Source organism: Eubalaena glacialis, chromosome 2 (genome assembly GCF_028564815.1).
Source record: "Eubalaena glacialis isolate mEubGla1 chromosome 2, mEubGla1.1.hap2.+ XY, whole genome shotgun sequence".
In the NCBI taxonomy this organism is placed as follows: domain Eukaryota; kingdom Metazoa; phylum Chordata; class Mammalia; order Artiodactyla; family Balaenidae; genus Eubalaena; species Eubalaena glacialis.
Window position 1 is genome coordinate 118,658,451 of NC_083717.1, and position 22,533 is coordinate 118,680,983.

A 22,533-nucleotide genomic window follows, 5' to 3' on the forward strand; every position below is an offset into this window, starting at 1 on the left:
AAAGTCAACGTGATTTGATGAATTGGAGGAGATGAAAAAGAGGTGCCAAAGATAATACCAAGACACTTTAACATGAACAACTAGAAGGATGGAGTTGTCATTAACTGAAATAGGAAAGACTGCAGCAGTAAGCTGGGGAGAAAATAAGTTCAGTTTTGTATATGTTAAATTTGAGATGCCTATTAAGCATCCAAGTCGAGATGCCAAGGGCAGCTAGATATTCAGGACAGAAGTCCTGATTGGAGCTAAAAAAATGGGGAGTCATCCACATTGAAATGGCTCTAATGTGTAACACTGGATGAAATCACTCCAGGTATGTATGTAAACAGAAAAGCAGTCCAAGGACTGAACTCTAGAGTGCTATGGAGATGAGGAGAAACCAGCAGACTAAGAAAGAGTACTTGGTAAACTAGGAGGCAAACCAGAGAATATGTCCTAAAGCCAAGTAAAGACAATGTTTCAAAGAGGGGGTGTCAAATGCTGCTGATAGCCTGTGCAAGGTAAAGCAGAAGATGCCATTAGATTTAGGTTTGTGCAAGTCCTTGGTGACCACGATGAGAACAGTCATGGTGCAGTGGACTTAACGGGGAATTGGTGGAGACAAAGTGGAAAAGACTCTTTTAAGATGTTCTGCTATAAAATAGAGCAGAATTAACAAACTACAAGGATATATCGTACAGCACAGGGAATATAGTGAATATTTTATAACTTTAAGTGGAGTATAACCTATAAGAATACTTACTAAGTCACTATGCTGTACATCTGAAACTAATATTGCAAGTCAACTATACTTCAACTTAAAAACTTAGTAATAAACAAAATGTTTTTAAAAAATTGAGCAGGAAAATTGGAAGCAACTGGAAGGGGAAATGGGGTCAAGAGAGGTTTATGTCTTTGTAAGATAAGAAAAATGATAGCATGTTTGTGTGCCAACAGGATGCTCCAGGAGAGAAAGGGGAATACTGACGCTACAGAAAAGGAGGGAGAACTGTTGAGAGATGTCCTTGAAAGCCAGATGATGGGACTGGCTGGACAGGAGCCTGGACAGTTTGTTTAGAGCAGCATTTCTCAACCTTGACGCCAATGACATTTAAGCCCAGATAGTTCTGTTGTGGAGGGCTGTTCTGTGCATTGTAGGCTATTTGGCAGCATCCCTGGCCTCTACCCAGCAGCACCACCTCCCAGTTGTGATCAACCAAATGTCCTCTGGGAGCAAACTCAGTCCCAGTTGAGAATCACTGGTATACAATAACAAGAGAGAAAGCAGAGCTTACAGGTATAAATGCTGGAAGGTATGTAGGTATAGTGGTAGGAGCTTGTGAACCTTTTCTGATCGTTTCTATTTTCTACCAAAGTAAAAGTGAGAATGAGGGATGTTGGAGATTTAAGGGATCAGAAGCGAGGGCAAGTGGGGAATTCCCTGGCGGTCCAGTGGTTAGGACTCCAATCCCGCAAGCCATGCAGCATGGCCAAAAAAAAGGGAGGGCAAGTAAAAGGACCAGGGGATATTGCTAGTAGCATAAAGGACTCACTCAAGTTTTCTGGTAATGAATTTAAAGACAAGTCAACCTGACTGTTTTTTCCTAGCCCTTTCAGCTGCGTGGATCTAGGAGTAAAGTTGGTGAAGAGCTGAGTGTGACAAAAGCCAGAGAGAAGCAAGGGAGGTAAGGCGTTTGTAACGAAGGGCTCATGACTGGAATTTAGTTGGAGGAGGGAAATGAAGGCATGTGGAATAAACTGGAAAGACAGGAAGTAATGGTGGGAGGGTGGGATGTCTGAGACTGAGATATGGAGTAGTGGTAGGTCTAGAATATGACCAAGGGAATGAGTAGCTGAAGTGGGGGTGGAGGACAAGATCACTGGAGGAGCAAAGAACTGAGACCAGAGTGTTAGAAAGATTATCTACATGGATATCTAAATCACCAAGATTTATGACAGGTACTGACTTGTGTTTCAAAAGCTGAGGTATGTTAGAGATGAGAGAGAATAGTCTTAAAAATAGTATGAGGAAGGGGCTCCCCTGGCGGTCCAGTGGTTAAGACTCCATGCTCCCAATGCAGGGGACCGGAGTTCGATCCCTCGTCAGGGAACTAGATCCCACATGCCGCAACTAAGAGTTCGCATGCCACAACTAAAGATTCCGCATGCCGCAACGAAGACCCAGCACAGCCAAATAAATAAATATTAAAAAAAAAATAGTATGAGAAAAAATGAGGACACTTGCACTGCCTCCAGGCCCAGTGGTACAATGGGTGTGAGAGAAACCACCACCACTACTAAAAGAAGCAGAGTCCTCAGGAGAAACCAGGGCTCAGAGCAGAACTATAAAAAGGGAACATACGGAGAAGAGGTTGAGCATACGTGGGATTTTTGCTAATGACTGGCTGTTAATTTCAGAGAGGATGTGTATACCTGGAGCCCGCCCCCTCAAGCCTGCCAATGGAAATGTCTGTAGGCCTAAGTGTATGGAAGAGGGATGGTTTTACTTTTGAGTTATCAATTAGCATGAAATTACACCTGGCTTCAGGCTATTTTCAGGGAAATCCTGAGTACCTATACTTCAAAGAATTTAAATGAGATGATAAATGTAAAGCAATTAGCATAAGATCTGATGCTAAAATAGTATCAATGATAATAGCATTACTAAGAAGAGGTTAGAATATCTCTGAGATTCCCCTCAATTTTAGCTCCAGAGCAGCAGCTCCCAAGGCAACCTACATAGTCAGCCAGGGTGCCGCTCTGACCCCCTGCCTCCTTACCCATCACCCCATCAAAAAGAATTTATCCAGTGCCAACTGTGTATCCTTCCTGAACACAAGTTGATTATCAACATATAAAAACAAAAATATTTTAATGCTGAGTCATCTTGAGGTTCAAATGATAGGAGAGGGGCATCCATAGCCTTGCCAGGATTCTTACGTCAGGATAAAGATTAAGGCCCAGGGTCCCTTGGGCTCCACTTAGGGTGCTATCTACTCCGATTCTGTTAACTTTGTTAGTCCCTCCAGGTCACTTCTACTTCATCTGTCCGATACCTGTAAAAAAAAAAAAGGAAAAACTTGGTGGAGAGTTACCCCTTAGCACCTTCCATTCTTCTCTGCCCTCACGATTCTGGATCCTCTTCCCTGCTGATCATTTTTGCCTACCTCCCATTTAATCCTGTCTACCTCCTCCAAGGAGCTACTCACCTCTGTGTGACCCCAGATTCACTGAGAGGAGTCCTGTGTCCAGCCCGAAACATCTCCCAGCCAGCCTGGGCTATCATGGCTCCATTGTCAATGCAGAATCTGGGAAGGAAAAGAGGTATGAAATTCATGATCTAAGGGTGGAAAATCACAGTAATTGGAGGGAAAAAAAAAGAAATAAAGAAAGGGAAAGGGCCTTTACCTCTCATCTGTGGCAAAAAGCTGGGCTCCGCGCTCCTGGCACATCGTCTCCATCATTTCCTGTAACCTCATATTACCTACAAAGAGGTAGGGGTACAGTTAGCTTACTTTTAGCCGTTTCTCCACAGTCTGGCTGTACACCTCATGTGCACTGACTTAGGAAAATGAAGTAGGGATTCCAGGGGCAAGGAGTGGGAAGCATAGGACAAGAAATAAAACGAGTGATTTCCCCAAACCCTTAGAGATTTAGAGTATCAGGAGGAAGATACACATGCCCCAAAATAGGAAAGAGAAGCACGGTTCAGTGATACATACACCCCACACCTCCCACGATGAGGGCCTCCTGGGAGCCACAATGTGCCATGGCTCTCTCTGTGATCTCTACCAGCATTGCAAACACAGTTTCCTATGGAGGGCAAACAAGGTGAAAACATCAGAGACAATCCCAGCTTAGTTCTGTCTACTATATAAAAGCTCCTAAAGCTTCAACTTTCTGTCCCAGCTTTTTACTCCATTACCTGCAGGGAGAAACATAGATCCTCAGGAGTACACTCGCCCGTGGCCAGCATCCGCTGGGTTACATCCTATAGTTAAAGGGGAAAACATATAAAACAATGAATTGTGGTTTGGGGATGACATATGAGCAAAAAATTAGTGCACTTGGAGTATCACCATGTTTCACCACAATTCAATTTACCAGTACATCCCATATGACACCTTGCCCTTCACTGGCACTGAGCTATAAAACCAGCAGCATTCTTTCAAGAGTCAATAATTATGGGGAAAAAAAAAAAAAGAAAGAAAGAAAGAAAATACTGTGATTATCTTAAAAAAAGACTCAGTAATTATGAATGTCTACCCTGGCACCCTCCATTCCCTACCCCAGTTAATTTTTCTCCAGAGCACTTGTCCCCATCTGACCCTTTTTATTTTATTATTTCCCCCCCTTTTTTTGTTTCTTTTTCTGTCTCTCACCCCCACTGCATGAAATGCAAGCTCCAAGTAGGCAGGGATTTTTGTTTTGCTCCATCTTGTATCACTATTGCCTTGAACAGCACCTGGCACACAAAAGGTGTTCAATAAATATTTGCTAAATGAATTTATTCAGCATCTAACATGGGCCAGTACTATGCTATATGTAGAAAATACACTGGTGAGCAAAACATACGTGCTTCATTAAAAAGCATGAGAAGTGCCCATCTCCTCACCTCTCCCACACTCACCTCAATGAAAGACAAGATCCCTGAGAATGAGACGTCCATCCCCTTTACAGTGTATGGCAGCTCAACTAGCTTCTTGCCTCTATGTGGGAGTGAGTATATGAGGCACTTAAGCCTGTAGTCAGCTGGCTGCTCACCCTCCAAAGCCCTCCCAAACCTCATTAACACATATACAGGGAAATCCCTGGCGCCCCACCAGTCAGCCTCCTTCCACCTTATTCCCCTTACCGCTTTGCCATCTGTTCAATGTTGTAGCCTGGACTTGGGTCATTGGAAATCTAGCAGAAGGAAAAAGAGGATGAAGTCAGGTATCCAGGAAGCATAAGAAGCTAATTTACTACTTTCCTCCTCCTTTTCCATGGCTCCCCCCAAATACATTCACATCTTATGTTCTCTGTAGCCTCAATGGCTTACCTTCAGCACTCGAGCAAAACGATCCAGACAATTACCCACAGCAATATCGATGGTTTCCCCAAAGATGCGGTAACGATGTTCTGAATACGCAATCACCTAAGGGTGATGAGGATGTCCATGAAACCTCAAGTCTGTAAAGAGGAGCATTTGGCTTTGGGGAAGAACGCAGCAGAGGATCAACATGGTCACTAGAGCTTCCAAAAAGCAATAAGCAATGGGAAAAAGTACTTTCCCAAACCCTCAATGGGTACTTTTTAATAGCGCTTATCTGAGAAGTCTATATATACCCCAAGGATTCCCAGAGCAGATTCCTAGTCTACAGAAGGTAGTCTAGGTCAGGGGAGAAGCAAATTATCACTCTGGATGCATTTTTCTTGCTTGGAGATTCCTAATATTCCTTTAAAAGCAGTCTAGACAGTGTGTACTAGGAAAGGCTTTCCTTCTTGGAAGCAGAAAACCAGAGTTCTTCTAGGTTATCCTATTTGGAAACCACCAAGGTAGAGTTAAAAGAAACTCAAAAATCCCAGGGAATTCTCTAGCGGTCCAGTGGTTAGGACTCTGCACTTTCACTGCTGAAGGTGCTCGTTCAACCCCTGGTTGGGGAACTAAGATCCCACAAGTCACGCAGTGCAGCAAAAACAACAACAAAAAAACAAAACTCAAAAACCCCATTCTGGGTCAAACTAATGGCCCATCCAACTCAGCACTGGCAACCAACTTATGCCCATTCTTCATATGTGACAAGCTTCTAGCACAGAGAGTATTTATCACCCAAATACCACTGACACATATGCTCCATACTGCTGACAGTTAGAACTTCCTAAGGACCATAGGTCCCTTTCCCTTTCTGGTGCTGCTAGGGATTTTCTTCCATTCTGATGTAGCTCTTACTCTACTGTCAAAAGCTGGCAACAAAAGAGGAAAGAAAAAATTCTGCCTTTCTACTTCTGTCATCTACACTTCCCTACCCAATCATCTTCTGTTTTCCACACCTAAGCAGGCTTCAAAAGGGAGGAGGAAAAGAAGAGAAAATTCCATCGCTGCTCATCTCCATTAACTCTTGTAAGCTTCCACTGCTACTTTCCACACCCCAAGTCCCTAACCTCGTATGATATCCTTCAGGCCTCAACCAGTTACTTGCTCTCTACCCATTAAAGTTGCCACATCATTTTCACAGGAATGTGTGCTTCATCTTTAATAACTATTTCACAAGATGAAGTATTAGAACATAACTCTTTCATAAGCTGGAGACAATGACCATTCCTGACAATAATCCCATCAGGTGTTATGTGGGAAAGGAAGGCTGGAGTTCTCTAATCCCAACCTAAAAAGATCTTATAAGGTATCCCAAACAACTCTGGCTTCACCTGTAAGTTTAAAATACCTTCTGCCATTCATAAAATGTTTTCTAAATTATTTATATTTTCATACTCTTAGAGTAAAAACTTCTATGTATTTATCACCAGCAACTAAAACAAAACATGCGATTGTTGTAAAGATATAAATGGGATAGTGCCCCTTAGATTTAATTGATAAGATTCATAGGAAAAATAAGCTTCAAAATAATGAAAATGAAAATCCTTTCATTATTTTGAATACTTCAATCCTTACCATTCTTTCCTTCTCTAAATTGGAAATTCCTTATCTCTACAGCCACATATATAAAGGTCATCTAATGTTCTATTCATACTGCCCAAACATACAATATCACAAACTCTGTTGTGGGTTTTCTAGTATATCACATTTTAGTTTCAGATGAGCCCAGCTTTGCTCTTGCAGTTCCCACCACTCAGGTGAAACATGAAAGTTGTTGGTACAGTGCCTTAGAAATTAAGAAGGAATGGTGGAGCTTTTCTGCCGTAGTCCTGAGTGGTTTCTGTCAAAATGGGCAAGTTCATGAAACCTGGGAAGGTGGTGCTGCTCCTGGTGGGTCATCATGAAGAACACTGATGATGGCATCTCGCTATCCCTGCAAAGTGATGGCTACCACTGGCAAGAAGAAAATCGCCAGGAGGTCAGAGATCAAGTCTTTTGTGAAAGTTTATAACTATAATCACTTCATGCCCACAAGGTACTCTGTGGATATCCCCTTGGAAAAAACTGTTGTCAGCAAGCATGTCTTCAGAGACCCTGCTCTTAAACGCACGGCCCAACAAGAGGCCAAGGTCAAGTCTGAAGAGAGACCAGCAAGAACAAATGGTTCTTCCAGAAGCTGTGGTTTTAGATCTGTTTTGTTTCAGTCATTAAAAATAACTAAAAATCTCTGAGGGGAAACAAAAAGTAGGAACGGTGAAGTACTGTTAAATACCTGTGTATTTCCTCCACTGACATATAGCACAGTCGGGCTGGTGGCTCCAGTGATGAGGCGGCCCATCTCAATGTGGCCTATGCAGTGGTTAACGCCCAGCAGTGGCTTATTCCACAACTGAGCCACAGTACGGGCTACAACAGCCACAGAAACCAGTGGGGCACCCATGCCAGGACCTACGGGGACAGAAATGGGAGTGAGAATCCTATAGAGACTGGGAAAAACAGAGCCGGGGGAAGCAGGGGATGTGAAGGTTGGGTGGCGGTAGTGGTGGTAGCAGAGGTGAGCTGCAGGCTGTTTTGACCTAGCCAGGCTCCAGGTATATTCTTCCATTGTCGCCCACTCTCCCAGCCATACCTTTGGTGTAGGCAATGCAATCAATATCCTTGGAGGTTAATCCAGCCTCTGTTAGTGCCTCCTGCAGCAGGTCCAGGATAACCGTTCGGTGGTGCCTGGCAGTAGCACCTGGAAGGAATCCTAAGAGATGGACACAAGTCAGAGATCATAGAGTTTTTCTATAGAAAGGTAGGCAGCAGTCAAAACAGACGTTTTAGTGGGGCAGGAAGAGTCCCTTTCCCTTTCCTCAAGCATCCTGTCTTCTGTGTCTTCAGATATCGTCTTTCCAGCCTGTTCAGCTAGGCTAAACAGCTCTCAGAAATGCCCTTCTTCATACCCAACTCCTACTCAGGACTCAATTCAAGTGATACCTATCTCATACTTTTTGGTGATCTTCTGTGACCCTACAAACCGTGTGCATGAATTTAACACACTATATGTAACATATAACAGTTATAGCATTATAATTATCCGTACTTTTCCCAGTTTAACCATGAGCATCTAAAAGCACTGGCTATTTTATTTATCTTCACATTCTTGGTGCCCAAATGCCAAGAGTGAGTGCTAAACATACATATACATTCCTAATGAGTAACCTATCATAACATTGCCTGTTCAGGGAGGCTTTTCAGGTATATGCAAGTCAGTTGCCTTCTCCTACGTAAGCAGGTGTTTGCGGGGAGGGTAGACAAGTTACAATATAACTTACAAATAACACTTACTAAAAGTGATAATGTGTCTGGTACTTTAATTCTCAAGACCCAATGATGCAGGTATTACCATTCCCATTTTAAGAATACAGAAGTCCAAAAACAACTACTGAATATTACAAAGCCAGCCAGTTCTGTCTACACCTAAGCTGGGAGTCTTTACACTCTTTCTCATTCTAGTGTATTTTGACTGCATCTACGTTATACTATTTATCACACTGTTAATGTGAAGCTCTGTCTACATGTCCAGCTCCATAACAAGCTTATACATCTATTTTTGTAGCCAGCAGCCAGCTGACGATTAGCACGTAAAAGATGCTCAATAAAGGCTGAACGAGCTCAGAAGATCCAGGTTCAAGTGCCTGTGACTCTTCTATCCACCAAGCCTCGTGATGATAACACTGTCACATAATCTCAGAGACTCATATCAAAAACTATGAGGGGACAATGCGCTCCACACCTTTCTTCACTAATGTTTAGGAAGATGGCAGGTGATGCTGTGCGAAGAAGTGCGCCGCAAACTATAAGTTCCCTACTCCCGTACCTGTGCCAGGAGGCGTGACGTAAGTCCGCCGCGGGTTCGCCAGCACCACGCCATCCCGTACTACTCCCACGCCAATCTTGTTGGCGCTGCCTTCAAAACCCAAAACCGCCGGCATGGCTCCTAGCTACCACTGGGGCCGTGGAGCCCGCACCAGTCCGCGCTGAGACGCAGACTCTGGGTCGCTGAAGAAAACGAGTCGGTGGCTGTTAAGGAGGAGCACGCACCGGATCAGATACCAAAGAATTCCCGCTGGTAGCGCGCCGGCGCCAGCCCCAGCCCCAACCCCTGTCGTCACGGCGACCCATCAAGGCCCCTTCGAGGACCTGTTCTCTTAACTGCCAGGAACACTGAGTCGGCATCTGCTCCTTAAATTCCTATCCGTTCCTCTGCCTCTCTCCCATGGTCCAGCCTAGCCTTCTTCACTGATTTTGTTCTCTCTTACACAGCTCTGGGATCTCCGGTCAAGGTGGCAGAAGGAGTCGTGATTCTGGCATAGCGATGAACAGCCCAAGAATGGAGGAGTGGGGCCTTCAGTGCCCCGGAGTCACGGGGAAGGGTGGGAAGGCTGAGCTTTCAGTCACGTGGTACAAACAGACCAATCACCCGCATTCCTCCGCCACTGGCGGCGCATCTCACATCACGTGACCACGCCAGTTACCCACGTGGGGGCACATCGTGCTCCATTCTTTGTGCTGAGTTAAGGAGGAGCCAGGCTGCGATCCAAGCAGGTCAGCTACAGGGTTGTTGTTGTTTTGCCCATAGTAGGGCCTTCTCTGGACTTCTGATCGGCAGGCCTAAGTCGGGATTCTTAATTAAGTCCGTCGATTGGCTGGAGGCCCGATCTCGTGAGGAGGGTAGGAGGCACTATGAAATGATCTAGTCTTGAGGATGAGGGGCTGAAAGGCCGATGGTGCACTGAGGCGGGAAAAGAATTCAGAGATAATACGGTTTGAAAGGCGGGACTTGGTGCGGGGGCGCCCGAGGGGGGAGTCTTCCCCAGCCCTAGCTGGTTTCACTACTTCTTTGCGTCTGTAGGCAACGCGATAAATATACTGCTTCGGTGGGCGACGTGGAACTGGTGCAGAAGGGTGTTTGTTACAGTGATGCCGAAACGTGGGAAAAAGGGAGCGGTGGCAGAAGACGGAGAAGAGCCCAAGATTGGTAAGAGAATGAAATAGGCCCATCTCCCTAGAGGCTGCGATGGGGATGTCTATAATTCCCTTGATGAACGGGAGGTACGGACCGACTGTATACTCATTTTTGCAGTTTGCGAAGAAGTCGCGGCAACTGCAGGCTCTCGGTGGATCTATAGTTAACTGCGGATCAAAGTTGGATACCGCCAACTTATATCATTGTGTATTACTTATTTTATAGAGCCAGAGGCCAAGAAGAGCAAGGCGGGAGCAAAAAAAAATGAAAAAGAGGCAACAGGAGAGGGGGCAGTCATGTATGAGGACCCCCCAGATCAGAAAACCTCACCCGGTGGCAAATCAGCCACACTGAAGATCTGCTCCTGGAATGTGGATGGGCTTCGAGCCTGGATTAAGAAGAAAGGTTTAGATGTGAGTGGAATTAAGGGGAGGGGGGTACCGATCTTGGGGTTTAATCACCTTTTCCCATTTTAGTTCCTAGCACTGTCGTTTTCTTGTGGCAGAGATACAAGGTTTTCACCAAGTCATACCACTTGTATTTCTTTTCTTTTTATAAATTTATTTATTTTTGGCTGCGTTGGGTCTTCGTTGCTAAGCGGGGGCTTTCTCTAGTTGTGGCGAGCGGGGGCTACTCTTGGTTGTGGTGAGCGGGGGCTACTCTTGGTTGTGGTGCGTAGGCTTCTCACTGCGGTGGCTTTTGTTGCGGAGCGCGGGCTCTAGAGCGCAGGCTCAGTAGTTGTGGCGCACGGGCTTAGTTGCTCCGCGGCACGTGGGATTTTCCGACCGGGGCTGGAACCCGTGTTCCCTGCATTGGCAGCCGAATTCTTAACCACTGTGCCACCAGGGAAGCCCCCAGGGAAGCCCCCCCAATTGTATTTCTTAAATGCCATTCCACCAGTTCCACTGCCATTGTTTTATTTAATGTCCTCATCTTTTTCCTAGCATGTCAGAAAAACCTTGTTACTGGACTTGCTCCATTTTATTTCCTGCATATCCAACATTTAAATAACTACTTAAAAAATCTTAGCTGGCTATCCACTGCCTATAGGGAAAAACCCAATCTTCTCAGTGTTGCATGGAACACTCTTTCTTGTCTCCCCTGCCACTTATGTAGTTTATAACTTCAAATACTGTGTTGCTAGACTTATACTCCTTCTGCAGAGACTGTGTCTTATTTATTTATTTATTTATTTATGGCTGCATTGGGTCTTCGTTGCTGCACGCGGGCTTTCTCTAGTTGCGGTGAGCAGGGGCTTCTCTTTGTTGTGGTGCACGGGCTTTTCATTGCGGTGGCTTCTCTTCCTGCAGAGCACGGGCTCTAGGCCCACGGGCTCAGTAGTTGTGGCACACGGGCTTAGTAGCTCCGCGGCATGTGGGATCTTCCCGGACCAGGGATGAACCCATGTCCCCTGCATTGGCAGGTGGATTCTTAACCACTGTGCCACCAAGGAAGTCCCTCACCTGTGTATCTCTAGTACTTGGCACATAGATTCTTCAGTAAATGTCTGCTGAATTGATAATACTTTTTCTACCTTTCATTTCGCTCACAGTGGGTAAAGGAAGAAGCCCCAGATATCCTGTGCCTCCAAGAGACCAAATGTTCTGAGAACAAACTACCAGCTGAACTTCAAGCACTCTCTGGACTGTCCCATCAGTACTGGTCAGCTCCTTCAGACAAGGAAGGGTACAGTGGTGTGGGCCTACTCTCCCGCCAGTGCCCACTCAAAGTCTCCTATGGCATTGGTGAGACCCTGGTGATTCCTAAAGCCCAGCTCTTCCAAACCAATTGCTGATATCCCACTCCAGCCCCAATTCTTGATCCCTTTATTCTTTGCTTTCCCTTTCTTCAACTTCTTTTTGCTAATTGTTTCATCGTTTCTGTAGGTGAAGAGGAACATGATCAGGAAGGCAGAGTGATTGTGGCTGAATATGATGCATTTGTGCTGGTGACAGCCTATGTACCTAATGCAGGCCGAGGTCTGGTGCGCCTGGAGTACCGGCAGCGCTGGGATGAAGCCTTTCGCAAATTCCTGAAAGGTTTGGCTTCCCGCAAGCCCCTTGTGCTATGTGGGGACCTCAATGTGGCTCATGAAGAAATTGATCTTCGCAACCCAAAGGGAAACAAAAAGAATGCTGGCTTCACTCCAGAAGAGCGTCAGGGCTTTGGGGAATTGCTGCAGGCTGTGCCACTGACTGACAGTTTCCGGCACCTCTACCCCAACACGGCCTATGCCTATACCTTTTGGACATACATGATGAATGCGCGATCCAAAAACGTTGGTTGGCGCCTTGATTATTTCTTATTGTCTCACTCTCTGTTGCCTGCTTTGTGTGACAGCAAGATCCGTTCCAAGGCTCTGGGCAGTGACCACTGTCCCATCACCCTATATCTAGCACTGTGACACCTCCCCCAAATCACTCTGAGCCTGGGAAATAAGCCCACTAAACTAGCTTTAAACTTCTTACCCCCAAGCTTTAAAAACTGCTCTCTAGAGAAATCTGCACTGTTATTTTCCTTCTAAACTGAATCCTTTAACCAGGCTTCAAGAAACAGACTTAAGTTCTCCACGATTTGTGTGTGTGTGTTGGGGGGGGGGGTTCTTTTTTTTTTTACATTAAACAAAACCTACTGATGACTTCCTTTGAACTGTCCATGTGAAAATAAAGAGTCATAGTTTCAGCCTTGCTGTCTTTGTATTCTACCCCTTTGTGGGGCTACAAATTCCCCTCATCCTTTCATACACACAGATTTAACAACTGGAAAAGAGTAGAGTCATGACCTTATTTATTTACAAGCACAGGATGAGTCCCTAACCTCCCCCATGACAGAGCAACCCTACCCAGCCCAGTTAAATACTGCAACTGGGGGGTAAGGTTGAAAAGGAGGAATTATGGGAAATACAGGACTAGGGGACCATACCCCACATTAAATAGTTATATATACATCGGTTCCTGTGGTTCTGTACAGAGCAGCGGCTGACCCCGCCCCCAGAGGACGTGGAATGGGGGAGAGGAGACTGAGGGTGCTGAGACCAGAGCCAGCCCCTGATGAAGTGCAATAGCAGCAGCAAGGTCCTAATGGTGCACAAGAGGGAGGGAGACCCCCAGGGCTACCCACCCCCACCCTGCCCTGGAATGTGTAAGGGACAGGAATGGCTCTCAGGGAGCATATAGGAAGGACAAGGCTAGAACCGTCTTTTAGGACCCAGGTTTAGGGGAAACTTTCCGCCTACTTCACCCTAAACACAGCAACCACTGGAGGAAAGCAGATGGCCAGCAGTGGTTTTACTTATTCCTCCAAACCTAGGTGAGGGCCTGGTTCCTTCCTACCTCTCCGCAGGGAAAAGGAAGGCAGCTGCTTGGCTCCCCTTATAGAAGCCCAGGGAGCCTTTTACCATCACTCCCTTTAGAGTGTCACTGTCCCCACCTGGATGGGGCCAGGCAGTCTGTGGGTCATCGTGGGGCTCAGGAGAAGTTCTGGACAGGGTGGCTGACCTTCATACAGGCCCAATAGAGGGCCCGGCCCAAACACAGCACAGCCAACAGGATGACAAATGCCCAGGCTGCATAGATGCCTCCGTATCGTTGTGCATGCTTCCACGTGCCAAACTGATGAAGAAGAAAAAGGAAGATGAGGTTACTGTTGATCTCTCACCACTTTCTAGGAGCCCTAGTAACAGTAACATGGAACTCAAGCTTCAGTCTCTGTCCCCTATCCACATGCAGCCACCTTCAGGGACCTTTTAAAAGGCCCAGCTGTCTAGTCCCCTCCACTAGGCAGGAACATACTCAAACAATCCCAGACATCTGTCAGTTTTTCTTCATGTCTGACAACTGAGCCAGGTTTCCTAATAGCAACTCAATCTAAGCTACTGCTCCATTGTTCTATCCTCTGCATAAAGAAGATAGCTGTTTTCTACTCTGATAGTAACAATGAAGACCATTTATCAGTCTCCTTCAACTTCAGTTCATCTATACGTTAAAACAAGACAAACAAAAACACTGTTTCTTTCACTTCTTTTTAGGATAGCCATTTCCCCAATCTTAGCCTACGGAGACGAGGCTGCAGAATGAAAGGGGTTGGATCAAGGTTACTCACAGCAAGGCCAGTGGCAGTGACTGCCAAGAGTAAGCCAAGCAAGAAGCAGCAGATACATCTCTTTCGTGGATATCTGCGCCCAATAGATGACCTGTGGGGAGGCAAACAAAAATGGATACTTGCAATGGCCCTGTAGCTTTTACTCTATTCACTACCCAGCTCAACGACGCCGCTCTCTAATCACTCACACTTTCCTGCAGTGAGGGCAACGGGCCAAGGTTCGGTCTGTGAACTCTGTCCACTACGGAGAAAGGAAAAGAGAAACCAATTAATAGTAGAAGAAGGGTCATCTTCAATGAGAGCCCTGGGGCAGTGGAGTCTGGGAAATGGGTCCTCATAAAACAGACCTTTTCAGGATTCATTATCATGACTCAGAAATATATTCATGACTACTTCTCTGCTGCCCACCCCCCGCCCCCCAGGGCTTCCCAATACCTCTCCTCACCAGAAAAGTATTCTTGCAATGTCCACAGATGACCCTGACACCCACAGGTTGTGGTTCTGGACTCAAAGGTCCCGGATGCACAGGCCCCAGGTTGATGATTCTTTTGCTGTACAGGAGAAAAAGACTATGTTTTAAAAGTTTTCAATCCTAAGGATCCCTACATTATTCCTCCTTTACATCCCCCACTCCCTGACTCTAAGTCCCTCTACTTCTCTGTACATTTAAGATACTCTGCGCCCCCAGCCCCACCCCAGAGAATCCCTGAGGAAGAGCATCGCTTAAACTTCAGGCCTCTAATTTCCCTTTTACCTCAGGATAATTCACCCAGTCTCTGAGACTCTCCATCTTCCTAAAGGACACCACTTTTCTCCCAATCTTTTTATTGAGAGATGAGAAAGATGGCTATAACATTCTAGAGGCACAACAGTCCTTAGCTTTTTCTCCTTCTAAATAAACACCAGGCTCTCTCACCTTTACATTCTCGATAAACATTCACCCTTTTTCGGCTTTCCGATTTTCCCCACTAATGCCCTTCCCCAAATTATCCCTCTCACCAGTATGGCCGAGGGCAGGCGATCCGCTGGGAAGTCACTTTGCAGATAAGGAGACAGTTGCAGGGGCATCGAACATATTTTTTCCCTGGGGGTGCATTCTTGATTGGCTAGAGAATAATGGGGACATCGGTAAGCAAACCTCTAATCCCAATCCCTTCCACTTCCTCCAAAAACACCTTCTGAGGAGAGATCAGAGAGATAAAATCTTAGCCAGGACAGAGAAATGAAAGGCATATAACATGAGATTTGCAAATGAAAACTAAGCTTAAGTATCCAAGATAGGTATGAAGGTGAGGGATGGGAAATATTAGCTTTGGTGAGTGGCTTCTGGGGAAATGGCTGTGTGAGACTCCTGGAACTGAAACCTGGGTTTCATCAAGAGCACTTGGCTAACGCCCGAAGGTCAGGGTCTAGAATCAAGGGATCAAAAAGAGGATCTAGGAAACAGGGCCCATTTCACAGATTTGTATAACTCACAGTGGCTTCATTGCAGACGCCACATTTGACTACATGTTGATGCATCTTGCCTTCCACGTTGATGAGAGACTGGCAGACTCTGCACGTGATCATGGGAGCACTCCCACTGTCCGGGCTGGTCAGGGGTGAATAGGGGGGTGGGTCCTCCCCGGGCAACACGGCTGGGTGTCCCTCGGGGAACGGGGGAAATGCTGGAGAGGAAGGTAAAAAGAAGGGCTGGCATCAGTTGCAGACACCCTCACTGATGCTACACGGAGTAAGGCAACTCTTGTTGGTCCTCAAGCCTTCTGACAAGCTCAGCGGGATCTTATGATCAGTGCTTCGATCAGATTCCTCAGAACCCCCTTCCGCTCCGAAGCTCCGGTCGCGATTGCGGAGGGAAGGAAGCCTCCCCCGGTCACAGGTGCAACAGCTCCGCACCTGGCGCTTGGGCCCCGCCCCCGCCCTCGGTCCCGCCCCCTGCTCCTCTCAGAGTACCCCCGGGAACACCTCGGACCCGCCCCGTCTTACCCTGGGGCGGGGCATGTTTACCGGCTCCGTACGGTGGTGCGGAGGGGGTCAGGCCTCCCCCGGGCCCAGCCCCACTCCCGCCCGGCCCCACTAATCCGTTGCCGCCGGCGCCACCGTCGATGGGCTCAGAGAGCAGCGGGGATCGCTCTCCATCTGCCGCCATGGCCTCCACCGCCGCCTCCCGCTTTGGCCAAGGATCCGGCTCTTCGCCGCTGCCGTCGCCGCAGCCACCGCCGCCGCTACCGGGTCCCCAGGGCGCCTGCGCGCCGCGCGGCCAGCTCGCCCCGCAACCAATGGCCTGCCCCGCCCCGTTTCGCCCCACAGCACTTGATAGGCTATCCCCGCCCCCGTCGTGCTATTATTCGCGGAGACAAACCAATTTCTGGTCCTGTGAAGGCAGCTCCTATTTTCCATTGGGGAGCGTGGCGCCATCGTCAACTGTCACATGACTTTCAGGACGCCGCTGGGCCTGCAAAAACTGCACGTGACGAGAAGTTCTTCGAGCTATTGGAAGCGTGGCCCATCGCGCTACCTCCAGACCAGGAGGTGGGGCAGGGCTGCTTCAGCTCACTGGTGTTTCAGGAAGCCGCCGGTCCTCTGTCAGTCGCCCAGAGCGGGCGCATAGTCATTGCTCCTCATTAGTCCAAAAACATCACTAAAAGATTTTTCTACTCTTTGAGGTTATAATTGGCCTCTCATTGGCTGGAGGCTTCCCTTCCCTGGTCCTGCGATCCTTGGGGCGCAACTTTATTGGCCCGAACTTAGAGCCAGAACCTGGGGGCGTGGCTCAATGAGCTGCAGTGAAAGCGTGAGGGAGTTTGGGCTGTTGTAAGCACCGGGAGTAGGAACGGTAGGCAATAGTTAGCCACTCTACTCAAAGGAATACCTGTAAAAAGTCAGAGTGAAGATGTGTCAGGAGGAAATGGATTAAAACGTTAAGATTTTCACCCCAGGCTTTCTCACTGAAGTCACTTCTGGAACAGGACACAAGACCGGCTTCTCCAGGAAGCTGCCTTGCAGACCCCACCCTCCCACCATCCCTGGTTAAATTATGAAAGCATCTTTGTATGAGTCTGTCTCTATCGCTACAAGGATGTCTCATGATTTAACTCAATTTTGTGACCCCCAATTATAAATATATATGTATGATAAGAGTTTTTTGACTGAGTTACCAATCAAGTTCAAAGAGATTTTAGTCACCTTATATGGCATAAGAGACAGTCTTTAGACCTGTCTCTGCTTTGCCGCCAGCCGGGAGACTGCTAATGGAGGTTATTCTGACAAATATTGGAAAAGATCTTAAGCAGCTCAAACATTTGAACATACAGCCAGGACTTCCCAGGTGGTGCAGTGATTAAGAATCCACCTGCCAATGCAGGGGACCCGGGTTCAATCCCTGGTCCGGGAAGATTCCCACCTGCCGCAGAGCAACTAAGCCCGTGTGCCACAACTACCGAGCCCACGTGCCACAACTACTGAAGCCTGCGCGCCTAGAGCCCGTGCTCCGCAACAAGAGAAGCCACCGCAGTGAGAAGCCCGCACACCACAACAAAGAGTAGCTTCCACTCGCCGCAACTAGAGAAAGCCTGCGTGCAACAATGAAGACCCAAGGCAGCCAAAAATAAAATAAATAATTTTTTTTTAAATTAAAAAAAAAAAAAAAAAAACATGAACATACTCCAAGCTACAAAAATCCCCAATATCCTCCTCCCCCAGCTAATATGAATGACTGCTACTTCTTTACGTATTAGAGCTTTAGCCTCTATCTGGTCTTCTGTCCTTCTAGACAAAATGTATTAGATACCCAATCATAGAATTACTCTACTTCCTGACAGCATTCAATCCAGAGCAAAATCCCATTTCCTTAAACCCTTTCAAAATCTCTTAACACAAGCCCATTTCTATAATAAGTTCTTTCTAGCACCCTCTTACTGACAACACCTCAGTTTTTCATGGCTTGTGCTTTCCCCTCACTGCACCAAGTAATAACCAAATTAAAAAAAAAAAAAAAGTCCAGAAAAGTCGAGGTCTTCTGACTTATGGTTTCTTTTCTTTTTTTTTTTGGCTGCATTGTGCAGCATGTGGGATCTTAGTTCCCCAACCAGGGATTGAACCTGTGTCCTCTGCATTGGGAGCGTGGAGTCTTAACCACTGGACCACGAGGGAAGTCCCTGACTTATGATTTAATGCTTTTGCACTCACATCATCTACTAGGCATATCGAAAAGGGCAGAAGTGCAGAGGTGGCAGAATGCATGGTATCTGGGATGGAGCCCTTTTGATGCTCAATACCTGGCACATAGAAGTTGCTTGATAAATGACTATTAAATTAATTAATTAATTACCTTAAGCCCTATCTTGAGGGAAATTTGTGTACTGAGCAACACTGTCAGCTGTAGTCCCAAGCTGGGTGGATATTCAGCTGGGATACTCCAGTGTGGCTGGTATCAGTTTATGGCTGGCATTTGTTCTGATTGGTTGGCTCCTGTACTATACAGGTAAATAATTTCAATGTTACCCCCGGTACCAGGTATCTTACTTATGGGATGGGGGCTTCTCACATAGACTGAGAAAAATCAGGCTATGGAGGTGTATTTGTTTGCTAGGACTGCCATAATAAAATATCACAGACTGGGTGGCTTAAACAATAGAAATATATTTTCTCACAGTTCCGGAGCATTGAAGCCCAAGATCAAGGTGTCAGCAGGCCTCTGTCCTTGGTTTGCAGATAGCCGCCTTCTCCATTGTGTCCTCACAGGGCCTTTTCCCTGTGAGCACACATCCCTGCTGTCTCTTCCTTTTCTTATAAGGAATTAGGGCCCCTTATGACCTCATTTAACCTAATTATCTCTTTAAAGGCCCTATCTCCAAACATAGTCACTTTGGGGTTAAGGGATTAGGGCTTTAACATATGAGTTTTGAGATAGTCCCTAAGAGTCCATAACAGGAGGATATAAAGAAAGACACTGCAAAGCTTTGGAAGGATTTTTTCTTCAGGCTTCCAACCAAGTGGTAACTATCACACCGTGTAGATGGCAGAGAATGGGGCTGGAGACATCTGCTGGGCTTCTGCCACCCAGGGTCCCAATTTGATTTCTCTTTCCACATACCCTATTTCTTCTCTACCCTTTCCTGAAGTGGTAGTTTGCCACCCGTGTGAAACCAACACAGTCCCTTAGTCCATTTCCAGGGCAAAGAATGTTTTTGGTAATGTGCAGAGTGAATTAACCAAGATGAGGTGTATGGGCGGTTGGATGGAGTGGGGTAGGGTGTGGTCTAGTTTTAAGGGATTATTTCTCTTTATCACTCTGCACCTTTGTTCCCTTCTGTTTTATGTCCTTTCCGTGCCCCAGTGCTTTGCCCCTTCCTTTAGGGTGTAGTCAGCTTCTCTATCTGGGGATTGATCTGTTAGGTCAGTCTGTTTATCTTCACTCTGTTCCTGCACTGAATGAGGCACAAATAGGGATCTCACACAGAGAAGAGAAATGAAAGTGATCCTTTTACCCGGGGGGACTAAACTAAAATAACATTTTAGTTTCAGGAATTGGAGAAAATGGAAGGTCAAAGATTCTTGGTGATGGTGGGGTAGGTATTTAAATAGGAGAACAACTATCTTGTGGTCTAGAGAGAATGAGAAATTTCAGTTGAGAGGGCAGGAATAAAATAGGTTTCCTGCCTAAAAAATCCTGAGAGGCTGAGCCTCCTTCTATAAATGTTGCCATTGGGAGTCACTATCTCGAGATATCTTCCCACTCCATAAGCCAATACTTAGTGACTTAGAAACTGCCACTTCCACTCTTCAGTTTCCTTGATATTGAGCATGGAAGATGGGTGTGTTACTGCATGTGTGCCTGGACATGGGAGTGCTTCAGACCTTCAAAGAGGGGTGAGAAGAAGATAGAAAAAGGGTAATAAGGCAGTAATGAGCTATAATCACCCTAAAGTTGATAATTGTTTGGTTCCTGACTACAGGAACCGTACAAGTACGGAATAAAACAGAGTTCCAGCTTTGTAAAATGTGGAGACTGGGGAGCAGTGACTAGAAAAGGTAAGAATAGTGTTGTGCACTGTTCTTTCTGTGATGATTGAAATGTTTCTATGCTTTGCAATGTGGTAGCCACTAGCCACATGTAGCTTTTGAGCAGTTTAAATGTGGTTAGTATAACTAAGAACTGAATTTTTATTTTTTATTTTATCTTTTAATTTTATTAAATTGAAATACCCATATTTGCCTAGTGGCTTCTGTTTTAAACAATGTAGGATTAGAGTTGCTGTTGATGGGCTGGGCGTACCTCTAGTTTTTCTTCTGATCCAATTCATGGTTAGGTGGGTCTAGAGAAATCAAAAAGGAAAAGAGACAAAGGGGAAAAATAATAATAGTCAATATTTACTGTGTACTCACTATAATTCCAGGCACTTATCTAAACATTTAACTGGCATTTTATATAATCCTCGCAACAAGAGTAAGTACTATTATTATCACCATTTTACAGATGAGAAAACTGAGGCATAATGAGATTTTTTTTTTTTTTTTTTACTTGCTTTGGATCACACAGCTGGTAGGTAAGGGGTGGAGATGGAATTCATTCACAGGTAGTTTGATTAGAGTCCACTCGTTTACACTACACAGATTCAGGAATGAGGTGGCAAGGAGTGCCTGGGGCCACAGTTCCCATACTCTGTGCCAAGGGGCAAATTCACAGGAGTACCGTGGGATATTTAAAATTTTTTAAGGGAAACACAGCAATATTTGACATCTCTTGTATACTATGTGAACTGCTAGCTCAAGGTAGTTCACAATTTGAACATTAGATTGTGCTACATTGGGACCTCCCTGGTGGCGCAGGGGACACGGGTTGGAGCCCTGCTCTGGGAAGACCCCACGTGCCACGGAGCAACTAAGCCTGTGTGCCACAACTACTGAGCCTGCGCTCTAGAGCCCGCGAGCCACAACTACTGAGCCCACGTGCCACAACCACTGAAGCCTGAGCGCCTAGAGCCCGTGCTCCGCAACGAGAGAAGCCACTGCAATGAGAAGCCCACGCACCTCCAGGAAGCGTAGCCCCCGCTCACCGCAACTAGAGAAAGCCCACGCGTAGCAACGAAGACCCAACGCAGCCAAAAATAAATAAATAAATAAATAAATTTATAAAAAATAAAAAAAGACTTGCTACATTCCTTTTGATGACAAAATATCTTTGCAAAGCTGGATTTTAGGAGGTCGTCTGATAAAAAAAGTAAGTACTGTGTGGAAATCAGCACGGAACAGGAAATGAGGGTAGTAGTGCTGGACTCCAAGGTTTGAGAAGTCGGGCAGTGCCCAACAGGCACACACATTCCATTAGTAACTATTTGTGCTTATTTAAGAAAAAAACAAAAAATAGTTTTTCTTTCAACTTGTCTGTATTATGTTTTTCAAATCGTTTCTAAGTTGTTAGGCACCAACTACCTAAAAAGCAAAACTCTTAGGTATTTCTTCTGACCTAGGGGTGCTGTGAAAAAATTTCTGAGTTCCTAAGTGCCCTATAAACTAAGAAACTGGGAACCTCTGGACTGGGGTATTGCAAACAGATCAAAATGGAGTATGGAGACTTGGCTTGAGATGGCGTAAAGAGAAATAATAGACATTTAATAGACATTTCATATATATGATCATTAAGTATTTGCTGTATGCCAGTGTTCACAATGCCCTAGATACACACACACATACACACACACACATATACACACACACACACACGGAACGCCTAAATCTACCCTTTAAAGGTAAAAATCCTGTGAGGAAAGCAATGAGAGATGTAAACAAACCAAGGTTAGAGGTAGGATGGGACCCAAGGGCTTGATGCAATCTGGAACCTGGGCCCTTCTGTTGGATAGACCACTAAGATGTGTCCTGAGGAGGCCTGCTAGGCCTCATAGGGTAATTCATAGGGCCATTGGTGAGTCCGAGATTAAAAAGATTGGGGGTCCAAATGATTGTTCAGAAGCTTGGTTGCTGAACTTGAATTCAGAATAAAGTATATTGTGTGGTTCTGAAGGTTATGTGACCCTGGCCAAGGTGCAATCTGGTAAACTGTCCTTGCCTTTCATATAGCAGTACATTTCTTTGGTGCCCAGAATGTTTATATATTCTGTAGGCTCCTCCCTACATGACATAGGAGAAACACTACAGAAGATTGAGCCTTGTCCCTCAGTTTTCCTTTTGTAGATATATTGAAGATCATCTACACTTACTTTAGACAGAGTTAAAATTAATTAAGGGAATTCCCTGGTGGTCCAGTGGTTAGGACTTAGTGGTTTCACTGCCGAGGATCAGGGAACTAGGATCCCACAAGCCTCCCCGCAAGGCCAAAAAAAAAAAAAAAAAAAAATTAATTGAT

General features: G+C 45.9%; 3 protein-coding genes and 1 pseudogene across 4 annotated transcripts; 2 read left to right on the forward strand and 2 right to left on the reverse strand.

Annotated features, from left to right (window-relative positions):
• Positions 1–2,834: 2,834 nt before the first annotated feature.
• Positions 2,835–9,203, reverse strand: OSGEP (O-sialoglycoprotein endopeptidase). Its single transcript, XM_061182318.1, has 11 exons — positions 8,919–9,203; positions 7,686–7,805; positions 7,329–7,504; positions 5,021–5,116; positions 4,835–4,884; positions 4,610–4,688; positions 3,905–3,970; positions 3,702–3,792; positions 3,388–3,463; positions 3,189–3,287; positions 2,835–3,035 (listed from the first exon to the last, which is right to left on the reverse strand). The coding sequence occupies exons 1-11, from the start codon at positions 9,031–9,033 to the stop codon at positions 2,996–2,998; spliced, it is 1,008 nt and encodes a 335-aa protein (XP_061038301.1). The 5' UTR covers positions 9,034–9,203; the 3' UTR covers positions 2,835–2,995.
• On the forward strand, positions 6,905–7,244 carry LOC133085331 (large ribosomal subunit protein eL27-like; annotated as a pseudogene).
• Positions 9,204–9,562: 359 nt separating the features above from the next.
• On the forward strand, positions 9,563–12,749 carry APEX1 (apurinic/apyrimidinic endodeoxyribonuclease 1). Of its 2 annotated transcripts, none has more exons than XM_061182321.1 (5): positions 9,563–9,646; positions 9,954–10,079; positions 10,293–10,480; positions 11,620–11,812; positions 11,954–12,749. In XM_061182321.1, the coding sequence occupies exons 2-5, from the start codon at positions 10,022–10,024 to the stop codon at positions 12,469–12,471; spliced, it is 957 nt and encodes a 318-aa protein (XP_061038304.1). In that variant the 5' UTR covers positions 9,563–9,646; positions 9,954–10,021; the 3' UTR covers positions 12,472–12,749. The 2 variants fall into 2 exon arrangements, with proteins under 2 accessions (XP_061038304.1, XP_061038302.1); XM_061182319.1 differs by lacking the exon at positions 9,563–9,646 and adding an exon at positions 9,656–9,772.
• An 88-nt stretch (positions 12,750–12,837) lies between these two features.
• PIP4P1 (phosphatidylinositol-4,5-bisphosphate 4-phosphatase 1) lies at positions 12,838–16,403 on the reverse strand. Its single transcript, XM_061182322.1, has 7 exons — positions 16,155–16,403; positions 15,645–15,835; positions 15,168–15,274; positions 14,614–14,719; positions 14,357–14,409; positions 14,169–14,259; positions 12,838–13,678 (listed from the first exon to the last, which is right to left on the reverse strand). The coding sequence occupies exons 1-7, from the start codon at positions 16,315–16,317 to the stop codon at positions 13,535–13,537; spliced, it is 855 nt and encodes a 284-aa protein (XP_061038305.1). The 5' UTR covers positions 16,318–16,403; the 3' UTR covers positions 12,838–13,534.
• Between the last annotated feature and the right edge of the window lie 6,130 nt (positions 16,404–22,533).